Source organism: Melanostigma gelatinosum, assembly GCF_949748355.1.
Source record: "Melanostigma gelatinosum genome assembly, chromosome: 3".
NCBI classification, from domain to species: domain Eukaryota; kingdom Metazoa; phylum Chordata; class Actinopteri; order Perciformes; family Zoarcidae; genus Melanostigma; species Melanostigma gelatinosum.
This window is the reverse complement of record NC_136636.1, coordinates 10805912-10829163: the sequence shown is the minus strand read 5'-3', so window position 1 is coordinate 10829163 and position 23252 is coordinate 10805912. Positions and strand designations below refer to the sequence as shown.

At 41.8% G+C, this 23252-nt stretch overlaps 4 protein-coding genes across 4 annotated transcripts; 2 read left to right on the top strand and 2 right to left on the bottom strand.

The window, feature by feature from the left end:
- Nucleotides 1-1934: 1934 nt before the first annotated feature.
- On the bottom strand, nt 1935-3440 carry LOC306775025 (cytidine deaminase-like). The gene is made up of 4 exons (XM_079265231.1): nt 3274-3440; nt 2744-2855; nt 2285-2342; nt 1935-2138 (listed from the first exon to the last, which is right to left on the bottom strand). The coding sequence occupies exons 1-4, from the start codon at nt 3431-3433 to the stop codon at nt 2019-2021; spliced, it is 450 nt and encodes a 149-aa protein (XP_079121357.1). The 5' UTR covers nt 3434-3440; the 3' UTR covers nt 1935-2018.
- A 1180-nt stretch (nt 3441-4620) lies between these two features.
- On the bottom strand, nt 4621-9164 carry LOC306775596 (trypsin; the record flags this gene model as incomplete). Its single annotated transcript, XM_079266054.1, has 5 exons — nt 4621-4770; nt 5612-5869; nt 8443-8584; nt 8789-8939; nt 9104-9164. 5 exons carry the CDS (start codon nt 9162-9164, stop codon nt 4621-4623), a joined length of 762 nt encoding a protein of 253 aa, XP_079122180.1.
- Nucleotides 9165-14405: 5241 nt separating this feature from the next.
- On the top strand, nt 14406-18712 carry LOC306775595 (trypsin; the record flags this gene model as incomplete). Its single annotated transcript, XM_079266053.1, has 5 exons — nt 14406-14463; nt 15745-15904; nt 16950-17091; nt 17256-17522; nt 18542-18712. The coding sequence occupies 5 exons, from the start codon at nt 14406-14408 to the stop codon at nt 18710-18712; spliced, it is 798 nt and encodes a 265-aa protein (XP_079122179.1).
- A 3011-nt stretch (nt 18713-21723) lies between these two features.
- On the top strand, nt 21724-23012 carry camk2n1a (calcium/calmodulin dependent protein kinase II inhibitor 1a). The gene is made up of 2 exons (XM_079266309.1): nt 21724-21908; nt 22741-23012. Exons 1-2 carry the CDS (start codon nt 21740-21742, stop codon nt 22809-22811), a joined length of 240 nt encoding a protein of 79 aa, XP_079122435.1. The 5' UTR covers nt 21724-21739; the 3' UTR covers nt 22812-23012.
- The last annotated feature ends 240 nt before the right edge of the window (nt 23013-23252 follow it).

Here is a 23252-nt window from a genome sequence, read left to right as displayed (position 1 = left end):
GGTAATTCAAAGTGATTCACATAAAACCATTAAAAGCATCAAAACATAAGGCAAAAGAAAAGGAGATTTAAAAACAATTAAGAACATACATTGAAACAATAAAGTCATTAAAACATTTTTTTTAAAACAGTGTAAGAAATAAAATACAGTACTAAAATTCAGAAATTGATTAATATATTAATTGAATGTGGTTCAATTAAAGGCAGCAGCAAACCGAAAAGTCTTCAATCTTGATTTAAATGAGCTGAGGGTCTCAGCAGACCTGCAGCTTTCTGGGACTTTGTTCCAGATATGTGGAGCAGAAAAACTGAACGCTGCTTCTCCATGTTTAGTTCTGACTCTGGGAACAGAAAGTAGACCGGTCCCAGACGACCTGAGGGGTCGGGATGGTTCATAAGGTAGCAGCAGATCAGAGATGTATTTTGGCCCTAAACCATTCAGTGCTTTATAAACCAACAGCAAATCCTGCTGTTGGTTTATAAAGCTTAAAGTCAATTCTTTGTTGGACAGGAAGCCAGTGCAAAGACCTCAGAACTGGAGTGATGTGGTCCACCCTCCTGGTCTTAGTGAGGACTCGAGCTGCAGCTTTCTGACAGACTTTTTACAGAGACCTGTAAACACACCGTTACAGTAGTCCAGTCTGCTGAAGATAACTGCATGGACAAGTTTTTCCAAATCCTGTTGAGACATAAGTCCTCTAATCCTTGATATATTCTTCAGGTGATAGTAGGCTGATTTTGTAATTTTCTTGATATGGCTGTTCAGGTTGAGGTCTGAATCCATAACTACACCTAGATTTCTGGCTTGGTTTGTGGGTTTTAACATCAGTGACTGAAGCTGAGCGGTGATTTTCAGTTGTTCGTCCTTGGTACCAAAACCAATTACTTCTGTTTTATCTTTGTTTAATTGAAGAAAATTCTGGCACATCCAGTTGTTGGTTTGTTCAATGCAGTTACCCAGCCCTTGTATGGGATTATAGTCCCCTGGTGACATCGTTATGTAGATTTGTGTGTCGTCTGCATAATTATGACAACACACTTTGTTTTCCATAATCTGAGCTAGTGGAAGCATGTAGATGTTGAACAGAAGAGGCCCCAGTATTGAACCTTGGGGAACACCACATGTCATTTTAGTCAGCTCTGATGTGTAATAGCTACAGACACAAATTATTCTCTGTCCGTCAAGTAAGATTCAAACCAGTTAAGTGCTGTGCCAGAGAGTCCCACCCAGATTTGTAGTCTTTCTAGGAGTATGGCATGGTCGACCGTGTCGAATGCAGCACTGAGATCTAGCAATACTAAGACTGAACTTCTGCCATTGTCTGTGTTTAAGTGGATGTCGTTGAAAACCTTAACAAGTTGTTCAGCTGTTGGAAAACCGCTTTTTCAATTATTTTACTTAAAAATGGGAGGTTTGATATTGGCCTATAATTTTTCATTGTTGCAGAGTCTAAACGAGCCTTCTTTAGGAGCGGTTTAATAACTGCAGTATTTCGGGCTTGTGGGAAGACACCTGAGAGAATGGATGTGTTTACTATTTGTAAAAGATCAGTGGTCATGCAGTTTGAAATATGTTTTTGGGCCCATTTGGGGCCGCGGATATCCATTGTTTCAGACAGGTCATAGATTGGTTCAATCAGAAAGAGTGTGATTTTGCTCTGTAGTTTTGCTTGCATTCAGTATATGATAACACAAATATGAACTTTTCTCAACTAAAGAGAGAAATCATTTTCCTGCTTAAAGGAAAGACGGATAAACTAGCTTTTCATATCCGTGTCACTCCCAAATCCTAAAGAGCTGCTTCTATGACTGTGTGTTTGAGTATCTCATAGTTATGACTTTCTATCTCATAACTTCGACTATGGGGATCTTTTTTTTATCAAATTTAAATTTAAATTATTATTATTTTTTTTTTTAATCATCTGGCTGGCGGATTCGCAGTCCACATAAAATTACGTAGCGGGCCGTATGTTTGACACCCCTGGGTTAAAACAACATATAACAATGCAGGCTCAGTACTCAGTAGGAATGGCAGGACAGTTCTTCAGGGCCAAAGGAGACAGGTAGCAGCTCGGCCACAGTCATTTTCTGGTGCGATCCGTCGGGCTTTGACATGTACACATCCCAGTGTAATCCAAACTGTGAGGGAAATGACATCAAAATCAAATGTAGCAAGTAGTCAAGTCCTCTCACAGAGCATCAGGACAAGTTAATACGAATATATCATCACAAACTAGAAACTAAAAGCTCCCTGAAAAGCTGCAGTAGACCAGCAGAGATCGTACCTCTCTCATGAACTGCCTGCAGCCACCACACGGGGTGATGAACTTGTCATTCATGTCACTGCAAGGAACACACGAGCAAAAATGGAGTTGACAAACAAAACTGGGATTATTGTTGAACACAAATACACTATAGCCTCTACTGTTTTGGAGCGATGACAGTGTCTCACGGTGGTGTGACTCCACTACAAATCTTGGTATTTTTTCTAAAGTCGCTCTGTTCTATACAGCTTTCTCACACAATCCTTATCATCACAAGCCATTTCAAAGAAGCCTCTGCTCATTTTGGTGCAGCATGTTGATTTCTGCTTGACAGAGTCTCCCATCCAACTTATTCTTGCCTCACTTTTTGGTAAACCAACTGTTGATGTTTTACCAGAGTTTTACACAAGACAGATCTGTGTTGTGGGAAATATTTCATGTGTCATGGTTTGGTACTAATGGAGTAATGGTGACTAATACCTGGCAATTGCAATTGCCTTGAAACTTCTGTGGCCTTCTGACACTGCCTTTGCCATCGCATTCCTTTCAGCACAGACACCCAGATTGTAACATGCGTTCTCCACATTGCAACCTGCCAGAGGACACAAGTGAAATTTACACAAAAAGGCTGTCTATTTACTTCTTCTGTCCCGATCAAACAGGTACTCAACAGGTCATTGCACTAACAGCAGATTAGCCTTGTTGTCAGGTAATCATTAACATAGCACAGAAAAATGAAACCGATCAAGTCAATGATCAATTTCCTTTTTACTTTTAATGAAATTGTGTTCCTTCTCACATGTGTCAAATGATCACATACAGCAAAAAAAGGAGCGAGAGAAGACTCGAGAGTTAAACAGAAGTAATTCAGTGACTCTGATTTGTTCCCGGCTGACCATGTGGTTAACTTTTACAATCCTTTCTCATATTATTCTTTAAAGTCTACATAATGGCATTTAACTTGATAGATTTGTTTTAGGAAAACACTTGAAGCTTCTTGTGTGTCTTACCTGTAATCACAGAGTCGTCTTTCGTCAGGAGAGCAGCACCCACTCTGAATTTGCTGTAAGGACAGTAGGCTTGGTTCTTTGCCTCCTGAGACTGTTGGATCAGCTTCTCGACTGTTTCCTGAGGCAAGGGCATCACACCACCGCTCAACTCGATGTCCATGACTGCTCTTGGGGCTTGGAAGGCTGTTTCTGAGTCGGTGAATGAGTCAATTTTAGCTCAACTTAAAATAGGAATGGGGAGAGGGAGTGGTCACAGCCAATCACTGGCTAGGATGCCAAAATGCTGTCATAATGTAATGGGAGGCGGCTTTGTTGTTGCTATGAAGTCATGGCATGATGTTGTGCCGCACCTGTATGACTAAATAAACAATTTTTCCGAAGTACTTTTGTTCCTTATCGTGTATAGAGGTCTGATAAATAACCAAAACCAGCGGAGACAGTTTTAGAAAACATTTATCTCTATTGTTAAGTCCAGCTTTTATTTCAGTGAAGAAATGGAGGCTTCAAAGACCAAAATGATCTCTGACATGATCACCAATTTCTGTGACATGTTTTCTGGAAAACACCACAAACATGGTAAAATAAGTAAAATACAAAGTGCATTTAGTTGTAGTAGTAGTAGTCATTGTATGTCTGACATTTATTTTACAATAACCCTGAGTCTTTTCTCTCTCATGTTATTGTTGAAGAAAATCATCACATAACTATAGGATTGAACTGAACACATTTGGACTCACAAGCAAAATCGATTATGTAACGTGTTATGTGAACACAGTCCAACTCATAAAAAACTGTCTTAGGAAGTGGTCAGGGTGCGCCAGACAAATTGTAATAAACCTCTCCAGTTTGTACCAAAGAATTTCGAGGTTAGCTCGACCCAAACGAAGTCATGAGAACATGACAATGAAGAGACCAGATGTGCTTTGTTTTTGGTTCAACGGACTGGTTTGATTGGTGTAAAGTAACTTAAGGGGGGTGAAGTTTGACTATAAAAGTGATCTGTGAAAAGTAATACATTTGGATTTCCTAAACTCGTTGATGTTGGCTTGTTCTTATTAAAACACTTCCCGCTGGTTGCAACTTCAATTCGCCGTCTCTTCTCGTCATTTTGCCACAACATAATTCACTAAGTGTTAAAAAAACGAAAAAAGAAACTTCACTGTGTTTATTACCTGTGGGTTCACACTCATGGGGTGTTTGTCACAAATGATTTCTTATTAGATTTAAAAAAAATAAAAGCACACAAGTAAACAAAAATGATCCATTACGGCCTTTGGTTCCATTTGGATCCATTTGAATCTTCATCACAGTAGAGTCTTAGTTGCGTTTGTTATGAAGAGTCTGTTATTAAGAGTTCTGGGTAACCCAGTGGATCCATTGGAGGTAGTTTCTGACCTTGGTGTAGACGCCAGGGTAGTAAGCATAGGCACAGCCGATGCCCCAAGATACAATGCCCACAAATTTACCGTTACAAATGAGAGGTCCTCCTGAGTCACCCTGAGGATGGAAGAGGAAACAGTAACAAGTTTTTATTCAGGTTGTATGACAAACGGTGAACATAGTGGAGCATTTAACAACTAAAGAGTCACATTTTTTTCCACCCGACGTTGGTGAAGACAAACAGAGCTACAAGGCAAATGGTAATGTTAATGTTAATATTGACATTTCTTACCAAACTTATAACAATCTATTTCTTGGGTTGAAAATGGCTCAAAACGTCATCTAGTCTTTTAAATCTTGCAAGGCCCATGCTGGGATAGAGTTAACAGGTTAGGACAAATCTACATCATGACATTTAACAAAATAATAATAATGTTAACGCTAATGTAACCAGACCACCTGCTTCGTGTCAATCATTTTTTGTGCAGCACGCTGTGTAGGATCACAATCACAGCACGAGCCTGTTCTCTCCTGTCTGTTTAACTGCAAATTAAGCAGTCAGCACATTACCAATAGCAAGGTGCTTTATTATGCTGTAACAAGAATGTGTAGATAAAGCATTAAGTAAAATGCTATGGATGGACTTATCAAACCTTGGGATGAAGTTACACTTTAAATTGGTCAGTCAAACACAACTCCAATTTTATGTGAATGATGTGTTTCCATCCGGTTACACCGCCCCCAAGTGGCCAAAGAAATCAATTAATGCAAATTTAACAGTGCCAGAAAATGATGTTACACAGATGAATTGTTCTTTGCTGTCACTCAGTTTGAGAGTAATACACATTTCAGTCGGGTGGAAGTCCTAAAACACATTGTTTTGAATAATACTCCAGCAAACTCCGCCTTAATGTGACATCTCATTATAACAGTACACGATTACAACGTCATGCCTCACCTGACAGGAGTCTTTCCCACCAGAGCGAGATCCAGCACAGATCATGTTGTCTGTAATCCTGAAGTAGTAGTAGTAATTGCAGTTGTTAAAGATTTCTACATCCACAGACTTCAGTACAGGTGACAGCTGGTAGCTGTACAGCCAGGTCACACCCCAGCCACTGACTGTGCACCTGGCAAAGTTGGCCAAGGGCGGCGAGTCCGGGTCGGGCAAAGAAACCAGCTCGACCGTGGCGTTGATGTCAGCTGGCCGGTCCAACTGACCCCACAGAGAACATATCCTTCAGTCAGTCAACGCAGAAAGCTAATGCTGAAGGTAGCATTGTACATTTTCTATTTGCATGCAAATGTGAGTGAAGAGGGTTATTGCTCTTCTAAATTACCTACTCTGCTGTCTGTGATATTGACTGATGACTCATAGAAATTGCATACATACACTGTATAAAACAGAATACAATGAATAAAACAGGAACAGACGGAGGCAGAGAAGGATAAATGCATCACTGTGAAGCAGATCATTGAATACAGGGTATGAATTTAACAGCCTCTCAATCGGGTCTCTAGTTCAATAGGTAGTAAGGATTATTTTTGTATTTCAATGGCAACATTGTTAGAGTGCACTGGGATCTCAGTTTCATTAATAATCCCCAGTGGCGGGCCGTCAGGGCCTGCAAGGCCTTCTCTGCTGGCCTAAACAGAATCACAAAGCTATATATATAAAAAAAAAAAAAAAAAAAAAAAATCTATTTTATAATTTAATAATTTTTCTTAAATACACTACATGTATTATAATTTCTACAAATATTTTTCCCATTATCTTATTTTGTCATTGCACAGCTACTGTCTTCCTCAGTTGCTCTGCTTCCAGTGCAGCTTGTTTTAAGTAGAGCTTTTATCCAATCAGATCTCACCTCTGTGTCTCCAGGTAAGAACAGAGGCCCGAGGCCTGCAGAGTCTCACCTGCAGCCAGTGCAGATTAAAGTAAATGGGGACGATATTGTTGATTGTCATAGTGTTCAACCAATCAGATCTTTAGTTTGACATGTTGGGCGTATTCTTTGACGTGTCAGCGCCTGCTAGCTCCCTATAATGACGTCAGCATTACATGCCGCTCATGTCCAGGTGCACGCGCTGCAGAGTGTGCTGTTGGTCAGTGGGCGAGCACGTGACTAAAGTGAAACTTGTGCTTGCTAGCAGAACTGAGGTTGTTAGTCAGAGTTCAAGTGGAAAGATATGGAAGAAATGATGGCATTTTTAGTTTTTTTTTTACTTAGCTTTGTTTTTTTAACATCAAATGGCGGAAGGACGAGAAGCTGATTTAGTGGCGGAGCTACTGGGACCGTCTTTCTCAAGAAGGACATTTCCGGACAAACTGGACATTGTAAGAAATGGCCGGACAACCCCACTGCTAGCAGCCCTGAACCAGCCAGGAAAAGGATTTGTGCGCCACTTTCAGTCGACAAACTATGAACGGTATTCCTGGCTGACGGGGTCGGAGAAGAGCTGCAAATTGTATTGCTGGGAATGCCTGTTATTTGCGACTGAACGTCTTGGTGTATGGAGCCATGCTGGATTTAGCAACCTGAGCTTTGCTGGAACTGAAACGCACGGATGTACTGTACAACCGCGTAATTGAACTCTTTGTGAACAAAGACAGAAGGATGGACTTTGTATTTAAATAGAACAGCATTTGGTAAGTGAAACTGCTTTTGTTTTCTTTACATCTGCAGTGTGTTAATTTTGCCTGTCGTGTCATTTATGGATAGTGTTCGCTGATGTAAATAATATTTGAATGGCTCTTGTTTGTGCGTGTTGTTTTCCTGTTTGCCTCGCAGAACATTCGCGCCTCCGTTGTGTTTTGTTTAGTTTCCGGGTCAGCGTCTGACCCGGAAACTAAACAGACAGACAGACCGGTGTCGCCACCGAAACCATTATATTTACCACAATTTAAGCTTCTGCATTTTCCAAATGCACCAGTATTATTGTTCGGTTCGTAAGCCTCGTACCGAACGGTTTAAAACGAATACGTGATGTTACACACCTAGAAACAAATAACCGTAGCTGTGGCGCCATCATGAGGTTATTAGGTATAAAATGCACGGCCCGCCACTGATAATCCCCAATATGCACAATACAAATCAATGAGGACATATTCACTGACTGAAAGTGCAGTCCCTAAAAGAGCCTTTTCATTGAGTCACAGGCAGGTCAATACGGAGCCAACGAATAAAATGAATAATAGCTAAAGGGAAGCTCCACTGAGTACTACTCAGCCTTTCCAAATAGTAGTGTTCTCTACATTTTGCTCATAATTGTAATACTTTACTTGAGTAAGATTTAGAATTTTAGATTTTTCCTTGCAACAAAGTATTTTACCTTGTTGTATTGGTTATTTTACTTAAGTAAAGTATGTGAATACTTTATCCACGACTGGCTATCAGAGACTGTAAATGTATAACAGACATCCATAAACATCTTACATTTTATGAATTGTATCTGTGTTTACCATCACACATCTGTGTGAAGGGTCATTTGAGGAGCAGCACAAATATGAAACCTGCATACATCACATACATCATTTAGAAATGTAAATATTTGTACAGCTATATATTAAAGATTTTTCACGGTTTATTGCATATCGATCATGACATTGTTCTGTTTACTCTGCATCAGCATTGTGTTGCAGGTCACTGACTCATCAATGTTAATTAGAAATCTAATCAGTGTCTGAAATCAGTTTCAACTCAAGCCCCAAAAACACAGGATCTATATATCAAATCCATATCTGCATCAAAATACAACCCTATGTCACATTCCACAGTCAACCCTTACCTTAAGCAGCATGATGTCATTGTCAAATGTCCAGTGACGGTACTGGTAGTGCTTGATGACCAAGGCGACATTGAACCTCTGCTCAGTACCCTCCTCCTTATTGATGTCATGCTCACCCAAGACCACTTTCATCATGTGACTTCTAGGAGAGCACAGTAGAAGGCAAAAGACCCTTATGGTGCTTGTTCATCAACTACGGATCAGACCGGCCAACAGTTATTTCAGAGTCTCATATTTGTTCCAGATCATTCTAATACACAGCTCTGAGATTCGTATGCAAGGTGCAGTGTGTGCTTCCATGGTCGTTAAGTAAATCTATCCCAGGTGTAAAACTGCAGTAACTTACGGTCTCCAGCAGTGGGCGGCAGACACCACCCACTGCTTGTGGATGAGGGTGCCTCCACAGAAGTGGTTGTTCATGAACAGGATGGAGGCCTGATACTTGATGGAGAAGGGTGATACCTCTGCACCCCCGACGATTCTCGTCCCGTACACACCTAAGAGCCGAGGAGGAGAGGTTCTATTTTATAACATGAGAAAAGCTCGTAGCTTTTAGTTTTTACTTAGGTGGAGTTACATGAAGTCAGCCCTGTGTGACTGAAGGTTTAATTAAAGGTTAAGAAGACAGTATGTACTGTAAATATATTCTCAGATGCCTCACCTGTTAGGTTTACAACAAGCAGAAGGAGCAGTGAGAGGTGACAATATAGAGCCAGCTTCATCTTAGTGCCTACCAAAAAAGAAATCAAAAGAAAGAATAGCGATGAGAGCTGGTTAAAAAAAAAGTTCATCGCAATCTAGATCCTACTGCACAATTTATGTATGTTCTTATATTTAAAGAATAATATGATCACTTTGTTTGAAGATCCTGTATTGTTAACCACAATAACCAAAAGGTCGTGAACGAGAATACATGTTTTCACTTCTGCACTTCTGAGGGTTTTCTTCAGCAGGATCTGGGCAGGAAAAATCGGTGCTTTCTGTTCCAAGTCTTACCGAACACCAAATGCCAAGAAGTTATTATTGAACACACCTTTGAACTTCTACATCATCTGTTCCCAGTGGTTTGTATTCTATAATTACAGTACACGGTCAGGAATTAAGTAAGCAGGAGGACACTTCCTGTTATTTTTTTCTATCTAGTTTCAAGTTTCAACTGATTCATTTGAACTCATTAAACATGGTACAGCTAATGAATGCAATCGACAATCAAACTGAATTCAATTTGATACAAAGCTGTCTCACCTTATCAAGAGTCAAGTAAGAAAACAGTCTCCAACAGTCAGTATCCACACGGCGGCACGCACAATCTCACTCGCTCCTCTAACACCGCGACATACAGAAACGCTTGAGAACTCTCAAGCCTCTTTTATAACCACGCACCTCACGCTCATTGTTCCATTCCATTATCCGCCATATATCTAAACACATACAGAGAGACAAGAGTGTGACCTAGTGCATGACTTATGTTCCCCCTTCTCTTTCATTACATCTCTCTTTCTAAGGGCTTTGTTCTCAGCAATTCAGCCTATTGGCCAGAAGTGCACACAAAGTGATGCTTGAAACCCAACCAGCCACAGAAATGACACAATGTACTCACCAGACATGTGTATCCATCCAATGATGTTAGCGGGAGCATGACATAATGATGGCTGGGCATGATATTTGTGCCCCATACTGTATACTCTCAACCTGAGACGTAGCATGACATGGCACAATTTATTCAGAAGGAACTACTTTTTCTCAGGGACCCTGTTTACTGTAATTGGACCGAGTGACATCTCCCCAGGTGTCACTCTCAATTAGTTTCCCACCATTTTTTTTATTTTCTTAGTTCCCATCCACAGGGGCATTTGGTCCATAACTCATAGCCTCCATACAGTCTACAATCCCCAGCTGCTAAGGTGGAAGGTGATAGCGTGCCCGCCAGTGGCGGCTGGTGGAAAATTTTCTAGGTCGGGCCATCCTATCAATTTCAGCAAACATCCCAGTATGATGCAAAACAATTAAAGTATCAAACACGCATTACTACTTTGCAGTTAAATATTTAACATTTATTCCAACACGAAAAAAAGCAGTAAATAACACTTACCGTACTTTTCGGACTATAAGCCGCTACTTTTTACCCCAGGCATTGAGGCGTTGGTTTAAGATTGGCTTAAGATTGGTTTAAGATTAAGGGGACAGCGCAATGAGGAGGACAACACAAGCTCAAGGGCGGATTTGCCCCGGTTCATGATGTGGTGTGTTCAAGGACCCAAATGCAGACTCGTTTTCTTTTATTTATTTATTTTTTCTACAAAACTTGTTCTACAAAACTTGTTCAAGAGTTTTTTTGTGTGCGTGTTTTTGAGTGAGAGAAATAAATGTTTTGTAGAACAAGTTTTGTAGAACTGTAAAAAACAAAAACAAAAAAAAACGGGTCTGCATTTGGGTCCTTGAACACACCACATCATGAACCGGGGCAAATCCGCCCTTGAGCTTGTGTTGTCCTCCTCATTGCGCTGTCCCCTTAATCTCGTAGTGTCCCAGCCTTTCAGAACCCGTTGGTGATGATGGATTCTTTCACACTGTTCCGGGCTGTTAGGATCCACGGGCAGACTTGAGAAAAAGCTGATCTTCTCTGCTCATAGCTCTGAATAGCATTTACGGCTAACTGGCTTGGCTAGTTGCTGCTAGCACAACAGCTATTCAGAGCTAGTATGAGCAACAACAGTTATTGCCTCATTGCTTTTCGTTTGGTAGCCATGAGAGACCTTAGTCTGTAATGCAAGTATGTCTGCATGAAAAGATGTACAAAGATATATTATATATTCGCTAATGCCAATCGCGGTTAGCATTTCCCCATTGGTCGTAATGTTAAAATTAGCTTACAAGCTAGCGACATGTTATGATGTTCATAGAAGAAGACAACTTCAGTACTGTTTGAAAGCATCTTGCTGTTCAACGGGGACACCTGCGGCTTATAGACCAGTGCGGCTTATCTATGTACAACTTATTTTTTCTTTTAAAAATCAGCTGGTGCGGCCTATATACCTGTGCGCTCTATAGTCCTGAAAGTACGGTGTATAATATAATATAACATGTTCATTTATTGAGATGCCCCTATGGACCTTGTTATAGGAGGTAAAGATCAGGAGAAGTAAACATGAAGTGTAATTATGAATGCTGATGTTAAATTAAGCTATGATGAGTTTTCACTGTTAATTTAACATCTCTATTACATGTTGATGCCCCCATGACCAAGTTAAGCAGATGAGACTGAGGACAACTATGTAGAATAAAAGATGTTCACTTTGCATAATATGTAGCTTGACAGAGTTCTCCATATGTGTCCTGGTGTTCTCATGTTTCCTTACCTCCTCATCCCTCACTCCCGTAGCTGTCGGTGCTGGATCTGTCCCCGTTGTTTAAAAAAGCTAAATAAATGATTAGCATGAAGTCATCCAGCTAGCCAAACCTGTCTGGTGTACAGCTGGTACAGAAGCTTCGCATGTACTGCTTCCCTTTCCCGCGAGTCTGCTGTCTGATTGTGAGGTCAGGCTGATCTGATATCAGCTCTTTGGCTGCAGACTCTCCAGTTCTCCTCTCAAACGAGACTTGGAGGAGTGCTCGCACTGGCGCTCGAGCGTAGAGACTTCTCCTGATGAGAACGCACAGCTAGGGGGGCAAAATATTTTTGGCCCCACACTGAATCTATTTGAGGGCGCTGATTAGCAAAATTGTATGTCACTCATTTATATCTTCAATCAGCAATTGGCTAAACCGCTTCATAGACCCGCCTCTTTTTGGCAAAAACAATTTTGCCCCCCTAGCTGTGCGTTCTTAGAGTGTCGTGCACACAGACAGAGAGCACACAGGCGGAGAGGACGAGCAGGAAAAGCATATCTTTTGCGCAGATATCACATTTTACACATGTTACTGGGTACATTCCACAGTTCAAAAACACAAATATTGACAATTTGTATAATTTATTATTATTAGAATTTTTTTTAAATTATTTAGTGTGGCTCAAGGTGGGGCCATGCCCCATTGCCCTCTATTGACCAGCCACCACTGGTGCCCGCTCTCTCTTGCAGGTGCAAAGCTGAGATGACAAACAGGACACGTGTGTGTGTGTGTGTGTGTGTGTGTGTGTGTGTGTGTGTGTGTGTGTGTGTGTGTGTGTGTGTGTGTGTGTGTGATATAGAGAGTGAGGCAGATGCCTTGTACAGAACTGCATGTGCAGTATAGACGTAGAGTATAGTATTTAGTATTGTATAGAGTATTTAGTTTGAGAGGAGCACGTGGTGCTGAAATGTACACAGACTCGTTTGACACTTGTTTGCCGCATCCAGATATGGCGTTGTGGTTTCATTAACAAAACCATACTAAATTGTAGTTGCATGTTAAAGTAACAGCCGGACAAGGCAAAATCTTAAATTTGTGAAAGTTTGAGCTCAACAAACATGTCTGACATGGTACTATACAAGTCAATATTGCAAAGCAATAGATTTAGGATGCATATCCTTTGTCCAATGGCTGAATACATGCTATAATTAAGGATATACCTCTGTAGGAATGGCAGTTCTCTGATGGTTGACAAATGTTTTGTCATATGATCCAAAACTACATTTAACAAAATAGAGATTTTGGGAAATACATATTCACTTTTTTGCTGAAAGTTAGAGAAGAAGGCTGCTACTACTCTCATATAATGCCCGTTAAGTATGAAGATATAGCTTTGGAAACGTTAGTTTAGCTTAGCATAAAGAGGCAAGCAGAAGCTACCGGGTTCTGTTTTAAGGTGCAGAATAGTACAAAAGCAAAAGATGACTCATCGACACATTTCATCTTGTTTGTTTAATTTACACAAAAACTTGGTTTTGTGGTGCAGCAATTTCAAGGGCGGGACCAGTGATTTCCTGGAAATATGAGATTTGTGTACATTTTCTCAACTAACTCTTGTCAAGAAACAAACAAATGTTGTGACTAAATTCAGGTCAAATATAATATTTCCAAAATGTTTGCATGAGTCATGTTTGCTTTGTCTCCATGAATGAAAAAACAACAGCCTGACGTTTGAAGGTGATTGCCTGTGAAGTCGGCAGGTGTTGGTCCAGGAAACACCTGCCAGTGGGAGGCCACACAAAGCCGTCTCTCCCGTTCTACTGTGTGGAGCATCAATTATTCAGCTCGCTCTAAATGTGGGACAAGAGGAGGTTAGGCAAGATTCTCCTCCCATGCTGTGGATGATGCTGACTTGCCAGAAGGATGATGATGATGATGATGATGATGATAATGAGTTACTATCATTGCAGACATGATGATTCATTCTCATGGAGAGAAACACTTGTGCGGCGAGTCTGCGTAGAATACCTCTGTGTTGTCTTGACTCAGACGTGGATCTCCCCACAGCTACAAAACAAAGCCATGCACACACACACACACACACACACACACACACACACACACACACACACACACACACACACACACACACACACACACACACACACACAGTGGGCTACTGAGACATTTCAGCACGGCTAAGCCTGGATGATGACACAAACGGAGCATGCTGATACAGTATGGATGAACCCGCTCGGCACAGTACCCTGCGTTACCATGGCAACAACCCAAGGCCTTTCGACAAGTCGGGAGGGTCGGGAGAAAGAGTTGCGATAGCGCTGGGATGGCAGTCGGAGATAGAGGGGGTGGGAGTGGTGCTGGGCAGTGTTTCAAGGTCAACTTTGTTGCTCTCTTTCCTTCTCAATCAATGCTGCAGTGTTGGACTCTGGTGCTGCACGTCATGGTGAAGGATGAAATGAAAAACTCGAGGATAAAGGGTGATATGACTGACTCCTATACTGTTTCCAGAAAGGAGTGGATGTCCAGTGTGTTGGGCCGGCAGACGAGAGCAGAGGACACTGGTTTCCTGGCTGCATGGGTTCAGCTGCTGTAAGGATAACCGCCAAGAGCCTATGATGAACCTGCTCATGTGTTCGTGGTGTGTGCTACTGGACCTCATGACTGTCCACAGTGAGTGCATGGGTTTTTTTCAGTTTTGCAAACAAAATGTGTGAGGATTTGTTTTAACTGTTGTATTCTCTTGCAGTTTAATGGTCTTTTCATTCAATTAATGTGAAAGAGGCGGCCAGTTTAATGGGTTTAACCCATTTGTAAAGGAATACTTATGATGTGAAGATGAAATATGCACATTCGCTTCTTTTGTCTGTGCGGTAATATATGAAGCTAAAGCCTGCAGCCAGTAAGCTTAGCTTAGCATAAAGACAGGAAACAGGGGGAAACAGCTAGACTTACCTGGCTCTATCCAAAGGTAACACAATCTGTTTACCAGCACGACTAGATGACAATTTAGCTTTTTAAAGAGGGTTATTCTTCTTGGCTGGGAGCAGGGACATTACATTCCATTACATTCCATTACAGTCAATTAGCAGATGCTTTTATCCAAAGCGACTTACAATTCAGATTCTATCACATTCATATACCGTAGGCACAGCTACATAGCACATAACCCTCCGTGAAATGGTGAATTCTTGTTTTTACACTTCAGTGTTTGTACGGATTAAACAAACGGGATGGTGGCAAGAAAGCAAAAAAGCTTATAATGTTAACTAGTCATTTAAATTGCTTTCCTCGACTTTATAGCGTCAGCCGTTTGTGATTTCTCCTCAACAGTGTTCACCAAAAATTGTGATTTATGTCCGCCTATGATTACAGTAACCGTGTAGAAGTTTATCTTTCCACAGTCTTTTCTGCTCCACTGTACAGTAGTTGAGCTGTTGCACAAGGCAGGAAGGGGAGAGCCCCCACTCTAATGTGTCAGAGCTCAGAGTGAGGTGGTGACACTAAAAGGTCAGGTTATATTGGATTACCTTTATTACACCGTGGCCCCCCAGGTGACAGAAAACCAATAATTGTGAGGCCGGGTCAATGGGCTTGAAGGGGGGATTAGTAGGGCCTCTCTCTTTATGCTTTTCTGTTCTCTCATGTTTCATAAGATGGACTTTTTAAGCATGACTGAAATCCATACCAGGTGAGTTGTTACTACCGTATATGTGCAGGATGTCATGTTTCTACATAAGTAAGGGAAAGTATGTTTTTGGGAAAGCGGTTTTAATGTCCGCTCTCCATCCGTTTTGTGAGCACTGACTTGGAACAATTTCAACAACAGTCAGTCTCCACCAGAACTGAAGAGGCTTACGGATGAGAGGCTGAAAACGGCTTCAAGAATCCACATCAATGTCAAACAACTCTAAATCCATCTGCCGTCGTGTAAATGTTTTTGTTTCCGTACAGGTTATGTGTTCATGCAGGGCCGTATAGTAGGTGGTCACACGGCTGCACCAAACTCCATGAAATACATTGTGTCACTGCAAAGCAGCAGGGGCCAACACTTCTGCGGTGGATCACTGGTTCACAGGTACTGGGTGGTGACAGCAGCGCACTGCAACATCGGGTAAGAATGACATTTTGGAACCCACACTTGTTTTCCCCGGATGACAAATACAAATGAATTGGGTGATCCCTTAACTTTTCATTTAGTACTATCATCAGATAAAAAACAATTTGTCCTGCAGAACTAATCACACATACCTATTATTGCTCATCGGCAAATCCTACGAGTTTTTACGACACGTTGATCGACCACCTCATCCAACACGCAGTTCTGATGAAGCACACTGGCATCTTACATCAGCATTGGCATACTGACATTAGCTTTTAGCTCACTACTGTGCCTTATTACACTCCCAAGGAGCCCCTGGTTGTAAACTAGTAGTCATATACAACCTTTGGTTTTATTAACCATAAACTAGTTTGTTAAAAGAAGGATCTACAAGCAACAATCAAGGCTGTTTCTCTGCCTCCTGAATAGATTGTTTTCAAATCCCCTTCTAAATCTAAAATGCGACCTGACAGTTTTGCTTGAACTTTATTCACGGTAAAGATGAAACTGTGTCTGAAACACTTGCGCAGGCAGAGACGTTCTTCTGGCATTCTCTCAGTGGACTCTGTAGAAGTCACTGTGTGCAAGCTTACTTGGCATGATTATATTTTGTAAGCAGATGGTCCTAACAGATGCCTAAATGCAAACATCCATTCTGCGACAGGGTATAGGTAACGTCGAAACGATGCTGCTTGGTCATGACGCATAGTAAACCTGTACGCAGGCCACTGGGACGTCAAACAACACTCAGATGCGGTTGAGTCAACTGACCTTGGCACATCATCAGTGTGTGTGTGTTAAGTGGGAGATTGTCTGGATCCAGGAAATTGGCTGTATTTCTGTTATACTTTCCCGGGCCCTGCCTGCACACAGTAAGCCATTGTATGCTGGCAGACAAACACTTCTGGCTTCATGTGACTTTGTGTCTTTGTGTCCTGGTCAAGAACTCTCATGTATTCCATTTCACTTTTCTGCCTGATATACTCAATTCAATGATCTACTTGGTGTTGTATTAGTTGATACATGTGATGTAAAATGGAAATGCCCTGTCTTTTAGGCCGGAGAACATGATGATAGTGGCGGGCGATTACATCGTCAATAGCTTTGAGGGTACTGAGCAGTACGCTAAACCCCACAGGCTGGTCACCCACCCCCTCTACAACCGGAGCACCAACAATGCTGACATCATGCTCATTAAGGTACTGCAGACACAGTGCAGACATTTAGCCACACAGCAATTGTTATCAAATTTTGCAAATCGAGAGTATATAATGTTGTATATTTTGATGTTTGAGAAGATAGTTATATTTTTTTTCCTTCTTCACACGCTATCTCTCAAACTCTCTCCCGATTTTCGGTCCAGTTGCGGGCCCCCATGGTGCTGAACAAATTTGTGTCGCTGGCGCCTCTCCCCAGGCAGGGGACAGGAGTGGTCGAAGGCTTGGCGTGTCGGGTGTCCGGGTGGGGCTACAACAATCTGGGTGGAGGCCAGGCCCCCTTCACCCTGAGGACGGTCACAGTGCCCATTGTTTCAACTGCAAGGTGTAACAACAGCGAGTCCTTTAACGGAAACATCACGGCAAACATGATCTGTGCAGGCTACAGGACCGGGGGGAAAGATGCATGTAAGGTACAGGGGACAAATGCTGTCATACCTTCCTTCACTGGCAATGATTTTAAACTGTTTCAGCTGTCAGGTAAATGGGTGTTGCACATCAATGGCTGCCCAATCTGCCCCATTGTAAAAACGTGATGATTTGATCTTTGAAAAGACATTAAATCTATTTTTTAAATATAAATTCTCCAAGGTTCTGGCTCTAGTCCCCAGTGTATATCAAATACCGCACGGCCATCCTCTTTTCATCAGCTCACATCGCAGCGAAACAATAACTCAGTTTTGGGAAGCTTTGTCCCCACGACAGTATGAGGATATTCCGTTCATCATGTCAGTGTTGGTTCAGCTACACATTTTTATTAAGCAGACATTGTGGCCTACCCTCAGGAATTGTATTAGTTGTGATAGTTACAAAAAAGACACAAAAAGAACTCTGAAAACCTTGCTGTAATTTTGAAGAACGGTCATTTGTAGCCACAGATAACAACATGCTCTGATTTGGTTTTTGGTATCATGAAAGAATTTCAGTCCCACCCTTTGAAGGAAATTACATGAAATGCAATGTGTGATATACCAGCCCCAGACAAGGACTGACTAATTCAAATGTGCTATATTTAACCCTGCAGTATAGGCAACTTTGTGTGTTGGCATTTCCAAGTGGCAGCAAGAGATTAGGATTTGATGACTCCAACCATCCTTTTTTCACATGTAAAAATATCAATGTGACACATTCACATAAAAGCCAATGAGATAGCATTTCATATAAGTATATGAAATTACATGTATGATGGTGTGGTTTTTGGACATTTCACTTGTGATAGAAATTCAGATGCTAAAAGCACATGCCATTTTCTGTCATTTCACGTGAGTAGTAAATGCTTCTTGAAACTGCTCAGACTCTTGGTATCATTCAGTGTAGCACTATCGAGGACATTGAAATGGATTTCCAGTAAATTATGAGAAAGTCAGATCATTTGTTTCTTCGTGAGATCAGTGTGACATGATAACTGATGGAGGGCGTTGTCTCCTTGCAGGGAGACTCTGGCGGGCCGCTGGTGTGTAGGGGGGCTGTCTATGGAGTGGTTTCCTGGGGCAACGGCTGCGGTGATCCTAAGTTTCCGGGAGTCTACACATCGGTGTCCAAATTCCGTCGGTGGATAGATCAAACCATCTACGGGTCATATCGCTGCAACAGATACATATGATATAACAAAAAATATGAAAGCCATTTATGCCTGAAAAGGGTCATTACCCTCGAAATGTTTTTGCTGGGATGGACAAAAGCTGGTTCTGTGGAAAATATTCCTTTAATCCACTCCTCTGATTGTTCTGATCATTTTTTAAACGTCAATATAGGCCTAATAGTGACGTATCTTATGTTCTCCAATTATCCAGCTGTGGCTGGTCTCTGCCTGCTACAGTAGCTGAAAGATCTTCTGCAATGGGCGCATTATAAGTCCTCTGTATATGTAATCCACTGATGTCAAATTCATAACTTGTAATCAATAAACATTCACATTTAAAGAATGTGTAATGTTGTGTCAGTTTAGTGTTGAATGTCTACAGCAAATTCCAAGTGTGCCCTCACATGTTCAATTATTTTTCTTTCATTTCTGCAACAATGCACCTTAAAGGCCTTTTTCCTATCAGCCGCTTACTTTGAGCAGTGATGCATGCATGAAGCTTCCTCTGCCAGAGCAGTTTTGGTTATTTCACACATGAAATTTCTCTAGCCTATTTGTGTTTTTCTCTGTGCTCTGCTCACTGGTTTGAAGTCACAAATACCCAAGTCAGCAAACTTCAGCTGCTGCTGAGTAACTGACATTACTGAGTCTGTTCATTGACTCCTTAATGTCACTTAGGGACTGTTCTCCGCTTGTGTTACTCTTACAATAGGTGTTAGCATGATCATCCAATAATAGTCATTTGTGCAAAAGTTATATCTTGCTTAAAAAAATGCCAGCCTGATTGTGATGTTGTTGGTTCCTTTGTTTCGCTTGAATGTCGTTTTTTAGCTGAAATTGTGCTTGTTTTGTTGTTGTGTATTGAGTTTAGGGTGTAGTTATGTCTATTCCAGTTTATTTTTCCCATATTGCGTCTCATTTTCATCCCTTCTTTCTTTCTTTTTCTCATTGTTCTTTCCTATGTTAATTGACACCAATATTCGTAGAGGTTTCGACCTTTGTGCCTTTTTTTGGTATGAGACTATTTTTGTGTTTGAACTCAATTTCTCCGTTCAAATGTACACAAAGCTCGAAAGCAAATTGTTACGGTTAAACTACATAAAAAGTGACTATTTCCTTGTTGTTCAATATGGGCACATTTGTTTAAGATTACTACAGTGACTAATTCTAGCAGCCACTGGGCTGGGTGCGGGAGAATATCATGTTTCTTACTCGCTTCAATAGACTCCAGGCTGTTTACTTTTGGGCGAGGTTCCCATTTGGCTTTCGGTTTACAGATGATGATATGATGACTGACTTATCTTCCTGATGTCATTCTGGTGGGTCTTATGAGGGATAAAAACCGTCACCCATGCACCATTAGCCTGTCTGTTGTACCTGTGCCCCATATACAATTTACCTGCCCCACAAATCCACACTGCCTCCCATGGTCAACTTCAGGCTCCCAATACAAACAGACATAATACACAGACATATCTAATGGTTCCTACAATTACTAATGAATTAAGATGTGAAAGATGAGCCTCTGATAAGATCATGGCTTCTGTCAGTCCAGGTGTGTCATGACTGCACCTCATATGAATAGTTGACGGCATATCAAAGTAAGTTATGTAGCAGGCTCAGATATCACCTTTCATTTCATTGTCTGTGTAATGATATTTGGTTAAGTTCCCTTTGAGAAACGATAGTCGGTGTCAAGACTTAAGACCTGCCCATTGCACTGTGTCCTTTATGTGTTAAGATCCCTTTGTGCTTCATAAGATCCCTTTGTGTTTATAGATTCCTATAAACACTGTAGACAGCAGTGGGCGGCAAACCAAAGGAAAATGTGTTTAAACCTGAGAATCCCAGTGGGCTTCATTTGACAGAGCAGCTTATTTTACATAGCGCCCTCTGATCTTGTAACTTTACACCTATAGTGTGATAACAAAACAGAAAAGAAACGTTCTCAAACTGGATCCTATTAGGTTTATGGTTATTATTAATATGTCTACAATGAATCATCATCTCATCACAGTTGAAGGTCATTTTAGGAGTAATGGAATGTATTTATACCTATCTTCTGTTGTAGCTATTTTTAAGAACATCCTAATAAGAAGTTTGACAAGTTATCTGGTGAGTAAAACCTAGAACATCATCAAATCAGGAACAAAGAAGTTGCCTGATTCCCAGGTGTAGCATCTTCAACCTATATCCAAAAGTTCCATCTTGACATGAGCCTATAGCTCTGTAGATATTGTGGTGAAAACAGGTGAAAATAGCACAGAGTCGTTGTATTAAAACTGGAAGTGCGCCATGGGGCCAAAAGTCACATCTCAGCCTATAAAACACTGCCACCATCTGGTGAGCTCTGGTGGATATAGCCGATGGAACGCTCAAAACCTGCCAAAAAATAAATCACCAAATTTGTAAAACAGGTTGGAAGATTTGGCATCTTCCTCTCGTCGACTGGTGGCGCGTAAACGACGTCGAGCAAAGACCTGAATTGGTTCACGTTTTGGTGCCATATCTGGATATAAAGTCGCCATTTGTTTGATTGCATGTAGATCCCGGAGAGTGGAGCATTGGGACACCACAACTCCGACTGGAAGCTTCTCTGGGCTGCACCAGAAAACCCCCGTACAGCTCCCTCGTCAGGTCTCCCCGGGATCCGTGTTTTGCATCGCTCCTCAATTTGCATTTCTTCCTCAGATTTTCCGTGCGACGGGTTCAGCCGCTCGAAACCAGCGGGCGCTCCACGGCTCTATTGTACGCGCGTCTCCATTTCCAAAGCAATACGCGCGGACCAAAAAAAACAACAACTCTGGAAATTTTGAATAATATTGCCGAAGCTCCACGAGCGAGAAAATTGAGTACATTTCCATTTACTGTTATTTCTGTTGCGTACCTTACGGACACGTGTCTTCGGGGTAAACGGAAAGGGCTAGATCGTGTCAGCAGAATTGTTTTTCTTCCTCGCTTTTGTTTGTTACAGACGAGCGGGTTCAAGCTTGGCGACGAGCTGTACATTTCAGTTTATGCGCCTTGGTGATAAAGACTCATTTGGAGATGTCGGAAGTGCTGCCTTTCAACGAGGAAAAAATGAATCATTATGGAAATGAGGGCGACGAGGGACACCTTTCCTTCACCTGTCGTCTTCAAGACACAAACAACTTCTTCAATGGATCACAGAACAAACGTCCGCCGAAACTCGGAGAAATAGGCAGGAGCAAACGGGGTAATTATATAATTAAGGCGTTTTCGTTTGTATGGTGATGTGTTGAATGCGCACGTAGGTTACTGGTGGACCATAATTAAGGATGGTTCCCTGTGAAGCCAGGAAGGCAACACCTTGGCCTCAAAGTGGTCTTGAACCGAGCGTATACCAGAAACATTGGCTATTGTGTGCATGGTGCGGATGTACGGGTTTTAAAATATTTTATTCGCATTGCAACACAAGTTGGATGCGCAGTGCGTGCTGTTAAATGCCTTGTGAATGCTGCTCAACAGAGTTGTGCTGAATGTCCCCTCCCCAATGATTGGAAGGAATGATTGAAATGTGTATGGTTTTGTAATTATGATTTTTGTGTTTGCATGATACATTGAGGCTCTTTGTGTTTCGAGCTTTGTGTGTCCCCGCATGTCCTGATGAGACCCATGAGATGGTCCTTGAAAAATTGAGGCTCACTTGTGGTGGTTCATGCATGGACAGGCAGACACAGTTGCATTAACAGTAATGCACAGACACTACACGGACCAACATGGAAAACAAGCAGACATCTAAGAATTGCATGTGTGTGTGCTGATGACCCGCACAGCAAGAAGACCCGCAGACATTTAGACACGCACATTCACAAATGTGCATCGCACGCAATCATGCTTATTAAATGCTTCTCTTTTTTTTTTTTGCGTACTCTTACTCTCTCATGCATGCACACACCACTACTGCTCATGCAGCGCAGTGGTAATGGTTCTGCGCTTTAATGCCCTCCTGTCAGCCGGTGGTGAATTTTTGAGACGCCACACCAAGATGAGCCTCCCTCATTAACTCTCTCCCATGTCATCCACAGTGATTGAGGATGAGAATGGCGACGCTGAAGCGCTGAAAAATGAAACAGAGAAGACCCCGGCAGAGGCTTAGAGCGCTCGGCTCAACACCCCCCAAAAGACACTCTTGAAATTTTGTATGGCGATGTTGACCAGTTTTAATCCAAAGACACTGTATATAAGCACTTTCTCTCATGTGGCAGCAAGCAGCACTTCCACGCCCTGCTCGCCCAGTCAGTCATGGCCATCCGAGTGACACGCACTGGCATGGGTGGGAGATGGCAGCAAAGGAGACCCCCAGGTGGACCCCCCCCCCCCCTGACAGACATACACACAAAAACAAACACACCCTCGATTGCAGGGTTTTGCCATAAATCCAAAAGCGGGAGAAGACAACAAGAGGGGGGGGGGACGAGGTGGAGGAAGGAGGCGACTCTGTCTAAATCAGGGACAGGATACAGAAATAAATCTAATATATAAACTAAAGCACACACTTCTCCTCTATCTTATCAATCAAACCTATGGTACCATCATT